A 14484-nucleotide genomic window follows, 5' to 3' on the forward strand; every position below is an offset into this window, starting at 1 on the left:
GACTGTCAGGGCGCACCTTCTGGTGACCATGTTTCTTATGGAAAGTCCAATTAGAGGTTCTAGCCCTCGAGCAGTATAAAAAACTTGTTATGGCAATAATTTGAGGTTTGAGGTGGTTAAACATAAGGAGGATTTAGTCCTAGCAACTCATTGCAGTTTCATTTGTAGTTATGACCATTCAGTACCACCACTGGAAAACTGTACCATGATGATGGAAGATGAAGTAAAACCTCTTGATCTCTTCACAAAAATAAGCAATCTCATTAACAGCAGGGGTATATTCTCACCAGAAAGGCAGGTCTGATTTGAAAGATCTATTTCAAACCAATTTCAAAAGTAACTCAAATGCAAATTATCATTGCAAATTCTGAGCCTAATGCTGCTGAGAAAAGTCTCACTGTATAAACCTCACAGAGTGTTTGTACAATTGAGCTCATCAAAGATAAATTCTTAAGCATATTATTAAAGAGTGGGAGCTGGGTCTTGCATACTGTTAATACTTGAAAAAAAAATTAATCTTTGACAAATTAGGAAGATGCTAAAAAAACCACTGGCATACAAAATCCCTGAGGTTCCTTAAGAACCAAAATAAAAAACCCCAACTTTTTGAACCTAGTAATTCTTTTAAACAATTATTAAAAAGCATTATTTTTTCATGGTTTCTTCTTAGTGCCAACCCTCTGACAGGAGCGAGACCTTGACTAAAATTCTAATACAAGAAATGTTATAACCCAAATCTTATTTATTTTCAGGGTAGATCCAAGAAGGTCCAGGATATTAGAGAATCTCTTCTGAAACTGCAGAACTGATAAATCCACTGATTCTTGCTTTGCACAAGCAACAGAAAGAGCATAATCTAGAATTGCAAATAATAAGACAATCAGATTATCGTTATTAAGTTATTACATTCAAAAATAAATTTGTACTGTCAAAAAAATGTGAACAAGGGAAGCATTTGAAGGACTTGGGACAGCATGAAAGATATAAAATTTTCAACATAATGGAGACTGGAGAAAGGTAAAACTACTGTTTCAGTAATGTCACTGCTCTTCTGCAGAAGAAAAGGATGGACAGAAAAAAGCTCAATTATCCTTATTATTTTTAAAGAAGTCTATACTTGATGTCTGACTGTCTTGCTCATTTGAATAGACACCGTAATGTGCTGCACAGTGGGAAACTCTTGGTCCCATGGATTTTCCATGACTGAGTAATGAGGAATATTTTAAAAACCATTTGCACCTTTCTTTCACCTTCAAAAAAAAAAAAAAAAAAGAAAAAGAAAAGGAAAGAAAAGAAAAAACTTACATCTCCCATTTAGATTGTGCGTGTCCATGAAAGAGAAAGCTTCATCACAGTTGGTGCCTTGCTCAGTGTAGCTTTTATCCATTGAATTCACCATCACTGTCATTTCCTGCCGAGTACTACTCAATGTCTCTTTCCGCTTCTTAGCCAATTTTCTTAAGAAATGAATGATGAGAAAAAAAAGGAGAAAAACAACTCTCAGTAAGCAGACATAGTTTTCATGTTGTTCACATCAGTACTGTAGTCTGTGACTATGTTATTAATTAACATTTACATTTGTTTCTGCATTTCTGGAACCTTAAATTTATTTTACTCTTATCTCATTTCAGTCTGACAATCAAGGGATAGTTGCCAGTCCACTGACACATGGTCAACAGCACCTTAATCCTTGGGGACCACCACTGAATTAAAGGGTACTACTTGGATATGAAGGTGATGTGAACCACACCCAGTATCGGAGGCTACATCTGATTAAACACATAAATAAAAATGAAAAGACAGATTTCACTGGAACTGACAAATCAGTACCAATGTTCACGTGCATAGAAGAGTCTGGAGAGGTTTTATTGAGACCCTGTGTAAAACAAAAATCTAGTTTATATAATGCTGTTAAGTCTGTGTTGGAGCTCTGAATACATACTGCACACTCAAGAGACATTTCAAATTGACTTGTATTCCTAAAGATTATTTTCTGTCACTCCTGATTTCAGGAGAATTAGTCATGAGTTAGTTGCTTCTCAGCAGGAGTGGTGTGTCAGAGACAAGATCTTAAATTTGACACTGCAATAGTGATTCATTACACTATAGAATTGCCTTGGATGCCTATACCTCTTTTTTTTTTCAAGATCTGTCTGCTTCAGTCCAAAGCCTCACTGTCTCTCCCTGAGTTATGCTTAGCTATTTCACAAAACAACATGTCCAAAACTCTTGATTTTTCCTTTGGCCTCTGTGAGGCATTTGTGATCCTGATGATAGCAGATCCCATGATTATTTGGCTTGTTTCCCTGGCCCATGACTCTGTCTGAGACCAAGCCTTTCTCCAAGTTCTTGTCTTCACCCTTAATTTAAATTTTCCAGATTCCTTCTGTAGAGTATCTTCAAGGTATGGGTTTAAAAAAACCACAACTGCTCCACAGACTTTACTTGTCCTGTCTGTTAATTTAATGACTTTTCCTCTGTGGAAAACACAATGAGCCAGTTCATATTCATCTGCCAGAACGATGTTTTACATATCTTCAACTAGAAGTTACAGGAGCTTATTATCTCACCTAGGCTCCTTCTACTTCTAGACGTTGAATATATCAAGCACGAGCAACTTATGCTAACTTTCAAAGCCTTTCTGTTTGTTAACTCTTATTTGGTATGAAAAGATGGTTCCCACCACAGACAAAATTTTACACCAGCCTCCCTAGATTCTCAAACATTTGTCTCCTCTCATGCTACACAGGAGGGGCTTTCTGTAACTCTCTTGACTGATAGCTCACTCTTTCACTTCAAATCAGTACTGCCTCAGCCTCCTCATCCTACCCATCTATGCACCTGCTATCCCCTACCTTTCACCTAGATGAGAAGCCATTTGGGCAGGAGCTGGGGATGTGTTCTGTACCAGTGTAGTATCAAGCTCAGCAGTATCTTAATCAATGAATACAGCTCAAAAGGTCTTTGAAATTAAAGGCTTGCTAACAATAAAAGCAGGAATAGTAAGTGCAAGCATAGTATTGAGTCACTGGACAGAAAAGTGTTAAGGGTCGCACTTGGCCCTGACTAAGCTGACAGAGTGCCAGCCCATTCCCAAGGGCATGTCCCCATGACTGGAAGGGAATGAAGTACACTGCCTTAAACACCTGCTGCAGCACTTGCAGCCATGAGCAGTGTTACGCCTTTGCCTATCCCACCTCAGGAGACTCTTCTGTTTGCTTCAGTCTTTACTTAGTCTGTAGACTTTATAATAAAACCGGTTCTTTATTACTCCACAGTGCTTAAATGCACAAGGGAGCATGTTCTGAAGTCTTTCATATCAGAGACAGTTAAATTTCATTTGAGTACCATAAGTAAAACAAAACTCTTAGATCTTTGCATCCTTCAATCTCCCCCTTCCTTCATATCTAATTGTAATGAATAAGCAGTATATTATTCAAAGTAGAATCTGAGACTTAATACATGAATAACTTAATGGAAGTCCTTTGTAAGGAGAGGCTTGTCAAAAGGGTAACATGAAATGGATATTCTTTTTCCTCTTTCACCCTCAGAAGGCAGTATATTTAGATGGCAGTCATGCATGACTCCCCTTCCAATCCTTGGGTCCCATGATCAAGCTAAAGCAGATGTATTTTTTAAGACAGTAACAACTGTACAGTACTTCTCAATCTGAATCTAATTCCAGAAATAGGTCTTGTGGGAAAAGTCCATATCTGAAACAACTCTCAGGAAGAGAGCAATACCAGCCAGACTTCTGTATTGTGAACAAAAACACCCACTGGACTCAGTCAAGTAAACTTTAGCTGAATATAACATTTCTAGCATCTGCAGTTTTCAGATTTTGCTGAAAGTGTTGCAGTGCTGCAGTCTATGCATCTCATCCATTCCTTGGATCTCTCAATCCCCAAGAGGGTCTAGCTATACAAGATTTAAGAAACTCGTAAAACCGTGGCACCTCACATCGCCACGACCACTCATACTCCTATATTTGAAGTAAATTTTGGGGGAAAAAAAGGTTTAAATATTTGATCATCCTCACTCATGGAAAAGACACTTCATAGCTACTATCTGATGTTTCATCCTTCTTAAAGGAAAAGATATCTACAATCAAAGGGAAAACATAAAACAGATGGAAGCTCCCAGGATGATTACCTAGGATAAAATTATTTTTGTAGGGAAAGCAAAAAGATCAGCTTATCGCACAAATACTGTTACTATTACTTTATGAGGAAAGAGAATGTACCATATCAGCCCCAGGAAAGAGGAGCTTGATATTCAGAAAAATCTCAAGACTAGCTAAAAACTGTTGGAATTTCAAGGCACAAGAAACAGAAATAAGTGAACTGTTGCAATGGTTAAAATATATTAAAATGCAAAGCAGACAAAATACAGACTTCTCCTGCAAAACTGTGCAGGATTTTGTGTATCATTTACTCTGTTCTGTTACAAATATTAGTAAAGACAGTCCAGGAAAGTAATAAGCTAAACAGCTCATCAAAATCTGTCCCCATTTTATCCACCATGATGAAACTTTCCAATGATGCATCTTCTCCTGTACAGTGCCTCCTTGTTGAAAGGCCACTCTGTAAAACCTGTGCTAGCCTAACTCAGTATCTCTCTCAAAATCCTCCTTCCCAGTGACTCCTCCCTCAAACCCTCCCAGAAACCAACTCCAACAACTGCTAAGTTGCTACTACGTTGTCAGCTTCTGTCATTTTCCTCCTAGCTTTCCTTTTCTCTTCCTGTTTAAAAAGTACGGGGCGCAAAGAATGAGGCACAATGGGACACTGCCATAGTTAGAGGAATGTAACAATGTAAAAAAAAAAAAAAAAAAAAAAAAAGGTGACTGGGGTTGAAATGAACTCAGGCCCTGCCAAAAACGTGCTTTCCATTTTAACTTAGGAACAATGAGAAAAGCATATTCATTTGAATCTATCAAAAACCTCCTACTTCCCCATTCCACACTGAGTGGTCCTCTCCTTTCTGTATCATCATGCCTCCCTGCTCACCAGGCAAAGAAAGGAGAAACAAGATGCTGGCACTTTCCACAGCTCCAGCAACACACTACCATCACCAAGATATTAACAAACAAAGTGAGATGAAATTTTTAATTGTGCTGCTTAAGTAATTGGGCTGAATTTTTTATTTTAATCAATGCACTGACCTATTGCATTTACTGTAACTCAAGATAAAATAGTTGCTTCTTTGTCATGGTTTGACACTGGCACAATGCCAGTGCCCCCATAAAAATTCCCTCTCCCTGGCATCTGCTGTGAGGTGGTACCCGGAAATAAGCAAAGCAGGCTCCTGCTTAGGGAAAAAGGAAAAAAAAACTTTATTAACTAAACTACAAAAAACTAAACCACAAAGGAAAAGAAAAAAAAAAAAAACACAATGAAAACTACACAGAACCACTTCCCCCTCCTCCTCCTACCAGATCCCCAGTACATTTACATTTCCCAAAATTATCCACACTCAGTCTGGCACCACCCTTTAGAAAATCAAATCTTCAGCTCATGAAGAGTAGACGGAGTCCTTCCTTGTGCCACGGACTTTGCGTCACAATTAGCACACCGCCCGGAGTCCTGCTATCTCGTGACATCTCCTTTCCATGCCAAGGTGCTCTCACCACCAGGCATGGGATGGGGCAGAGGCCTGCTTTCAGGGTGGACCTTTTTAAGGATGCCTGGTCTCGTTCCAAGCAGAGCACAGTCTCATCTCTGGGACCTTTGTCCCCCCCATTTATTCTATACCCCCTGGGGCCGAGGGGACTCAACATCAAACTCTCCTGGCTCCGAGCCTCCGCTTCCCCCTGAAATGCAGCCTCTGTATCACCAGGAAACAGTCCATGGATATACAACAAAAGAGTCCAGCAAAATTGCCACTCCATCTTCCCCCATTCCTTCAACATCTCTCTTTCTCTTTGCCAGACCCCCTTACTGGCCAATTTCTTCCTTCATCCTCCACTCTTATCCCTTTCCTAGGAAAGGTAATGTTCCGTGAAGTTCTCATTATCCACAAGGGTTAAAAGCTCTCCCAGGCCGCTGGGCTGCTCGCTGCCCCCCCCCCCCCCCCCCCCCCCCCCCCAGCCTTCTCCTCCCAGCCATGCTGCCGGCACATGATATCAAGTTTCAAGGTAACAGGGTAACAGTTCAAGCAGGGGCTGCATTCTCTCTCCATCTCCAAAGGGGGCAGGGGGTTAAACAGGTTGCTCGGTGCCCCTCCACCCTTCCACCGGGTCCGGCCTACTGTAGATGGGCCATGTGGCTTTCCCCTACCCCAGCCCAGCCAGCAACTGGGCCGGGGGAGAGACCCAACTCCTTCCCGCCAGAAATCCCAAGAGGGCTCTGAAGGACAAGAGCCCTGCTTTTAACTCCTTGGGTTTGTAGTCTCAAGAGGTGGATCCAATGCCCCACTGGTCAAACCAGGTGCTCATCTTAAAATCCAAACACCCATTGGTGACCACAGCAAAAACAACATATCCCAGATGTCCCATTTCCGGTCAAACCACGACATTCTTACATACTCTTTGTTTTAAATATTACTTCTCTGCTTGTGGACAAATCAAAGAAATGGTTCAGATGAAGAAAGGATTGGGGCTTTCATGTAACCCAATAGTGCAGTGCACTTACAGTTATAAAAAGCCTTTTAACAGTTTGCTCACCAAACCTCTAAAGCAAACAACAGTAAGAACGCTCTTTTAGTAAAATGCTTTAGCAGCTGGTTGGAAAGATGTGATACCAAGGGGTAGGGTTAAGCGGTCATTTTTTCACATTACTAGTGGCTAACCTATATAAGTGCATGATGTTATTTGCACTATTTACTATATACACACTGACCTAGAAAATGCCCAGAATATTTTTCAACAAAACACAATTTTTAAATTGTAGTAATAATTAGAAATAGGGTTAAAAAGCTACAAATTTATCTCATGGGGCAGAGTGATTGGATATTCACTTTAGGTGAAATTCAGTGTTGAAAGATACAAAGGCATGCATATGGGAAAAATAATCCTAATTATACACACAAAATATTGCATCTAAATGACTTCATAAAATACAGAAGAAAGAAATCTGATAGCCACTCATTCTTTGAAGACAAGAAGTTTAGCACTATGTATAGTCAAAAAGGCAAAAAGAAGTCAGAAATGACTATGTAAGGGATAGAGAACAAATTGGAAAATGTGATTAAACAATTGTATAGATCTATGAAGTTTCCACATTTTGAACACTGCATGCAGTTCTGGCACATGCCTAACTAAAACAGATTTTCACAAAGTAGAGAACATACACAGAGAGGTGATAGGAAGATCAAAGGGGCAGATCCTACCAGAAGAGCAGTAATCCTTCTATAGATAAGGAGTCCCTAGTTTAAAAAGGAGGCAGTTGAACTGAGAATATGTTAGAAGTATATAATAAACATGAAGAAAACTAAGAGATTAATAAAGAATTTCTATTTCTCAACAATGAAAGAATCAGAAGCAGAGAGTATATAGATTTTTTAAAATATAAAAGTAAGTATTTTCACAAAACCCAGAAAATGCTCTGCTGTGCCTTGTCTTAAGTCCTGTGTGCATTTTTGGGCACCGTAATCTAAAAAAGACATTAAGCTATTAGAAAATGTCCAAAGGAGGACAACAAAGATGATGAAGGGCCTTGAGGGGAAGCTGTGTGAGAAATGCCTGAGGTCACCTGGTCTGTTCAGCCTGGAGAAGGACAGGACAGACCTCATTGTGTTCTGCAACTTTCTCATGGGGGGAAGGGAAGGGGCAGGCCTTGATCTCTGCTCTGTGCTGACCAGTGACAGCACCCAAGGGAATGGCCTGAATCTGTGCCAGGGGATGTTTGGGTAGGACATCAGGAAAACCTTCTTCCAGTGGGTGCGTGGGCACTGGAAGAGGTTCCCTAGGGAAGTGGTCACAGCACCAGCCTGGCAGAGTTCAGGAAGTGTTTGGACAATGCTCTCAGGTACATGTGTGTCTCAGGGTGTCCCATGCAGGGCCAGGAGTTGGACTCAATGATCCTTGTGGGAACCTTTCAATTCAGGATATTCTATGAAAATATTGTAACACATCAGCACTAGGACTCATGAGATATTGAAAGTTAGTATCAGTAAAAGAAAATCTGATTAAGGCCTGAGTGGAGACAGTGAATGCATTACCTTTCCTTCACTCTGTTTCTGTATTCAGCTGAAGGTCTGTCACTGGCCACTATCACAGACACAGTGTGGACTTTTTTCCAAAATTGGATTCCACAGTTTTTTTATTAACAATCTCTTCAACAGATAATGCATGAAACAGGATGTGAATATATTATTTGTTTTTCTAATACTCAGAGTTACTCACTTTTTTTGATTTTTTTAGTCTACTTATAATACCAGCTGTGTTAATCAACCTTGTTATTATTATTATTATTATTACTAGTAGTAGTAGTAGTAGTAGTTTTTGTATATAAATTAAATTAATTACTTTGCCCTCTATTTTGGCTGCCTAGGATATGCTAAAAGAAAACTCATAGCTAATTTTGGGAAATCTGCTTCAAGCTGAAATAATTTAATAAGCATAACTGATTCAGCAACATTCAGCATGAAGATGCAATGTGATAAAAGTTCTCCACAGGAAGGGGGTAAAAAAGTGCAAAGATAACAGACTTGTTCCTTGTTTCTTGAGTTTTTTTATACATTTTTCCAACTTATGCTGAAATTATTTTTTCTTGAACAACAAAATAATTCTTCTCAATAACTGTGATTGCTTTCCTGTCTTCAGCAATGGGTTCTCTAAGGCAGAGACAAACCCACACATCACATATTATTGTAAGAATTACATGTGTGTGAGCTGGTACACATTTGGTAACACTGGGTATTATTCTAATCTGCATTAGAAAATTCAAAATATTACTTTGTATTTTTAGAATTTTTTTTCTTTATTTGGGGATACTTAGAATCCCCAATGCCTCATTTGTACTCTTTATGTTGCTTTTTATTGTTAAAAAGTCCTTACAGAAAACAAATTTTCAGAACCTCAATAGCAAATCCAATTCAACCAAAAGGTTAACTTTCCTTAGGTGTTATTAAATAACTGTAACTACAAGTAACTAGTATTTTAGTCTATTTTACACCTGTGGTGGTTTGACCAGGAAGAAGTGGGAATTCTGGGATGCTGTGGTCAAACCAATGGGTGCTGGGATTTTGATATTGGCACCTGGTGTGGCCAGTGGAGTTTGGACACACCTCTGAGAACACACAGGGGTTAAAAGCAGAGCTTCGGCCCTGGGAGGTCCTCTTGGGACTCTGAGGGAAAGAGGTTGGATCGCCCTCCCCTGTCCACTGCTGCTGCTGGGCGTGGGAGGGGAAGCCCTGTGGTAGACCTGGGCCTGGACAGAGATGGGGGGTGAGGAGGCCCTTGAGGATGGAAGGGTGGAGGAGCCCCAGGAGGCATCGGGCAGCTCCCCCCTCCCCCCGCTCCCAGGAGAGAGCCGGCGACGACAGAATGTGATAGCAGCCGGCCAAGGAGAAGGGGGGGAGTGCAGCGAGGAGGTGCCGGCCGGAGCTGCAGCGAGTGTGGGAGTGCCGGAGCTCTGGGACAGACAGAGACTTTCTTTTCTTTTTAACCCCTTTCTTTCATGATTGGGACCTCGCAGAAATGCTGATCCTCCTCGGAGCTGAATAAGAAGAGAGATAAGAGATGAGATAACAAGGACCTGGCCCGAGGGAAGTGGAGAAGACTGGCTGAGTGGGGAGAGAGATGATTGGAGTGGCCTTTTGGCTGGAGTTTTCTTGTTGGCCATAGACTGAACCAGTTTTATTGCTGTGACACAGAGACTGCATTTAGGGGGAGGCAGTGCCTCAGAACCAGGAGGGTTCATTGTGGGGACCCCTCGGCCCCAGGGGTGGGAAAAAATGGGGGGGACAGATGTCCCAGAGCAGAGACTGTGCCTTTTTGGAGTGAGACAAGGCATCCTTGAAAGACAACCCTAAAAGCAGCTCTGGTCCATACACAGTCGTGAGAGCACTGGGCATGGAAGGAAGATGTCACAAATGGCAAAAGGACTTTCCGGGCGGTGCTGAGTGGCATGGAAGCACACGAGGTTTCAGCGTGTTTCCAGGGGAAGCCTATGGTGCGAGAAGGACTCCTCTCCTCTTCATGGACTGAAGTTTGAGTATTCTAAAGGGTGGTGCCAGACTGGGCAGTTGGTGATTTGGGGGAATGTATCCGATTGGGAAATTTTGGTGGTGGGGATGAGGAAGGTTTGTAAGGTTTTCAATTTCTTCTCTTATAGTTTTTTTCTTTCTTTTCTTGTAGTTTAGGTAATAAAGTTTTCTTTATTTCTAAGCTGGAGCCTGCTTTGCTTATTCCTGGTCACATCTCACAGCAGACACCAGGGAGAGGGTATTCTCATGGGGGCGCTGGCTCTGTGCCAGGCCCAAACCATGACAACACCTCTTATCAATACAGCAACACTGCACAGAACCCTTTCTAGTTCCCCCAAATGGACTGAGCCACAAATATGAAGCAATTGAAATGAAATAAGGAAATGAAATAGAAACAGTATGGCATTAGTGATAGTAAAGTCACCTGAGCTTCTGTTAATCAATTTAACATTTATATGTCTTATATTGAAATGCAATGTGCTCAAGACTGCAATTTCACAGTGACATTAAACTGTGTTCTGTCAATATTCTATCAGACAAGAAATAAGGTTTGGACAAATATTTTTAAAAGCACTACACTTTGCAGCAAGAACGAGGGAACACTTAATGAAATACTTTACAAGCTGTCCCCACTTCAAGGACTAGCATTTCCAGAGAAGAACCTCAGGAAAAATAATTATTAGGAGAATTATAAAAAAGCAAAAGGTGGGAGGATAACACTGAATTGTGTAGTTCCTTGCTTATGATCTCTTACTATGCAATTCTGTATTAGATGATAAATTATTCTTTGTCCTAAGAAGTTCAACATCTATTTTGCATTGACATAGGAAGATGGATTTTGAGATTACACGAATATTTTAATATAGCCAAGGGTGCATAAGCCTTTTTACCTCACATACAAAGAGGTGGTTTATTTTAATTTCTTTTAGGTGCCTTCTCTTTGTTCTAATTATCAGCTTCTTGCTTCAAAGCAAATGCTAACATTATTCAATTCATTTTCATCATGCTCTTGCATTCGCTGCTAAAGAAAACAGAACAGACATTAAGAAAATGCTGTGATGATGCTCAGATTCTGGAAACAATGTTCTTGATACCACAGAATTTAATTGTCATCCCTTTCATTCACTGTGGCTTTCATTTTTTGGCCACAGAGACACTGGAAGAACTTTCAGACCAAGAAGACATTCCAATACTACCAAGACTGACTGAAGAGAGAAGGAGAAAAGAATACAAGTAAAGAGGTGGGGAGAAGGATTCCTTTGACTTACAGAGCTAAGGGAACTGGGTGCAGAAAGAGTGCAAATATTTTACAGTAAGGTGGAGGTTAACAAAAACGGTTTTGATTTTTATTAGAATCAACAAAATCAAGTTTTGATTTCTGTGGTTCTTTCTTAACTTGGCTTTTTACTCACTGCATGTAAGAACTTCGGTGGTCTTTTTGCACTTTTTTGTTACCAGCAGATTGGTTCATTGGCCCCATAAGAGATCAGAGCCAAAAAGAAGAGTTATTTGTAAAGATCCCAGTATCACTTGGGAAAGTATGGCATAACTTGAGAAACATTGTCTGAGAATATGGAAAGAATGGCAAAAGAGAAGGAAAAGATGATGGGAAAGTAAGGTACAGCTACAGTGAGAAACACACACCTCATCTACTTTTGCTCCTAAGTGTTCTTTCTTGAATTCAAGTATCCAGCATATGTTTTGAGATTTGCTTACAGTGACATCATAAAAAACTCTGCTTATTTCTTTCTCAGTTTCTGCTTTGTATGAACTCCACCATCAGATTATCTGAGTTTCTGCAAGTGAGGGTTATAGCATCAAACCCAGGAACACCTCAGGTCAAAGGAGGCACAGCACTGACAATTTGTTGATGCAGAGGAGGAACACTGGAGACTGACTGACTGCAAAAAATGGAGCTATGCCTTGGTGCACCAGATTAATGTAACAACATTTATTTAAAATGGGCTGACTCTTGTCTTAGCTCTCAGAGAAAGTTAAATTTGTGGTTACAGTTTAGTTCTTGCATGTCCACCCAAGAGGACCTCAAAGCATTCTAGTGTGATTGATAGGTTCTTCAGGGAAGGCTCTAGGCTATGGCAGTAAAAGGCAATTGGAGAAGCTCTGGCTGAACTCTTTGTCTGCAAAGCTGCTGGCTGCACTATTTTTGGCTCAAGTTAGTCACTCGCTTTGGTCTTCAAAAAATACACCCACACAATTAAAAAGAAAATCCAACAACCTTCTGCCTCCCCAAGAGAATAAAACAGTAATGAGATGTAAACAGCAATATTTCCCATAATTTATTATTATCTAATCTTGACCACAATCTTGAAAACTGTAAGTAATGAACTGGGCAATAAATTGTCCCTTTCTTCTCAGCTAAACAAAGGAAAGAAAAATGAAAAGTCACAAATTCTCTCAATTTGTTACAAGATTTATCAATTTTGCAATATGAATTTTTATTTGTGGTTTGATTCTTATGATCCTCAAATTAAAAAAGAAAATAGCGAACACAATGTTTAACTGACCTATAGGTCCTCCTGAATTATAGGAGTGTATAGGAAAAACACACAGAATATTAAAACTTGGTTTTTTTCCACAAATTAATTACAAGGAAAATGCTTATGAATCTGTTCATTTCACGAAAGACTTATTGACTTAAGTGTTTAGAGCAGCCATGTAGAATTATTTGCAGGTTGAGGATCAGGGTGCCACTTAGGATGGAGGAGTTCAAAGTATGGCAAATCCTTTATGAGCAGGGGGAAGAACCCAGCAGCGCAGCTGCAACACTTGAAGGCCTTTTTGACAGAAAAGGAAATGGACTTTTAAATGTAACGTGACTGAGCAAGGAATTCAGCCTGGATTTCTCTCAGTGGACAAATCCTGGACAAGGAGAGACTGAGAGAGCTGTGCTAGCTCAGCCTGGAGAATAAAAAGCTCACAGAGGATTTTAGTGTTATTTTAACAACCTAATGGGAGCATATGGAGGGGACAGAACTAGACTCCAGGAACAAGGTAAAAGGACAAGACACACTGGACATAAGTTGCAATTTAGGAAATTCCTGTTAGAGCTTAATAAAGTTTTTGTCATCATTGCAATAGTGAAACAGTGGAGCAGGTGCTCAGAAAGATGGGATCTCAATCTTTGGAAATACTCACACCCTGCTGGACAATGTCCTGAGCAACTTGATTTGTTCTAAGCCTGCTTTGAACGGGATGTTAGAAAAGATGACCTCCATAGTTCCCTTTGGATCCAAATTTTTCCAGAATTCCCATTAAGTGTTCTAGTAATAGGGCTTTTTCATAAAAAGGAAGACATGGGGATTTAAAGCATTACAGATTTGAACACAATCCTCAATTGAGCCTTTTCTTTGAATAGTCCTTACATGTAAGATGCAGTCAGAACCAATACAGAATAATACTAGCTAAATTACAAAGTCAAATAATTAATTATGATGATAGATATAAATTCCTTTTAGTTAATTATTTCATTCTTTCAGCATCATTTTCTGCTGCTTACACTTATCCACCTTTCTAACATAAGGACTGAAGCTTGTGCAAATATTTTTACCAATAAGGCTTTTTCATTAGAGAGCTAGTTATATTCACATTGAACTGCATAATGAGAATGTAAAAATTTTCCATGAAAAAAGACAAATTATGTTTTACCATTCTCTAAAATGGCATTAAGAATGTGTTCTTATTTAAATGAAAATGAAATTTTCAATTTTCTATTATGTTTTATTTGTATTAATTTCTGCTACATTAATTGTACATAAATGTAAAACGGCATTACACTACAGGCTTCTATGACAGTATTTCAAGCTTACTGAAATTACGTATTTGAAGTTTTTGAAGAAATCCTTTACTGAAATGTATGGTCACAGGAAAATTACACACCTGACCTTTCCTTTTTCCTGAGAATACTTTCTCCTAAAAAGAAACTTCATTCTCTCAGTTAATCCTGTTTGAAGAACACGAAATGAAAATTTACACAGAACTCACACTTTCTCTTTTTTTCCCATATATGCCATTTTACTTAGACTCACAGGATCATTAAGGTCAGAAAAGACCTCCAAGACCATTAAGTCCAAGCTTTGACTGACCACCACCCTGTCAATTAAAACACAGCACTAAGCGCCACATCCTGTTGTTTCTTGAACACTTCCAGAGATGGTGACTCCACCCCTTTCCTGAGCGGCCATTTCAATGCTCCACCACCCCTTCAGTGAAGAAATTCTTCCAGATGAACGTGAACCTCCCCTAGCACAGCTTGAGGCTGTGTCCTCTTGTGCTGCTGCCTGGGAGAAGAGGCTGAACCCCACCTCCCCCCACTGC

General features: G+C 39.9%; 1 protein-coding gene across 4 annotated transcripts in view; it reads right to left on the minus strand.

Moving 5' to 3' along the window:
* Positions 1-14484, minus strand: part of PTPRM (protein tyrosine phosphatase receptor type M) — a 442137-nt gene that overhangs the window by 92324 nt on the left and 335329 nt on the right. For all 4 annotated transcript variants that reach the window (XM_058818601.1, XM_058818619.1, XM_058818610.1 and 1 more), the window contains one exon: positions 1306-1457. In XM_058818601.1, coding sequence (XP_058674584.1) covers positions 1306-1457 — 152 coding nt within the window. The remainder of the gene's footprint in view (positions 1-1305; positions 1458-14484) is intronic.

The sequence above is a fragment of the Ammospiza caudacuta genome, chromosome 1 (genome assembly GCF_027887145.1).
Source record: "Ammospiza caudacuta isolate bAmmCau1 chromosome 1, bAmmCau1.pri, whole genome shotgun sequence".
Lineage (NCBI taxonomy): Eukaryota > Metazoa > Chordata > Aves > Passeriformes > Passerellidae > Ammospiza > Ammospiza caudacuta.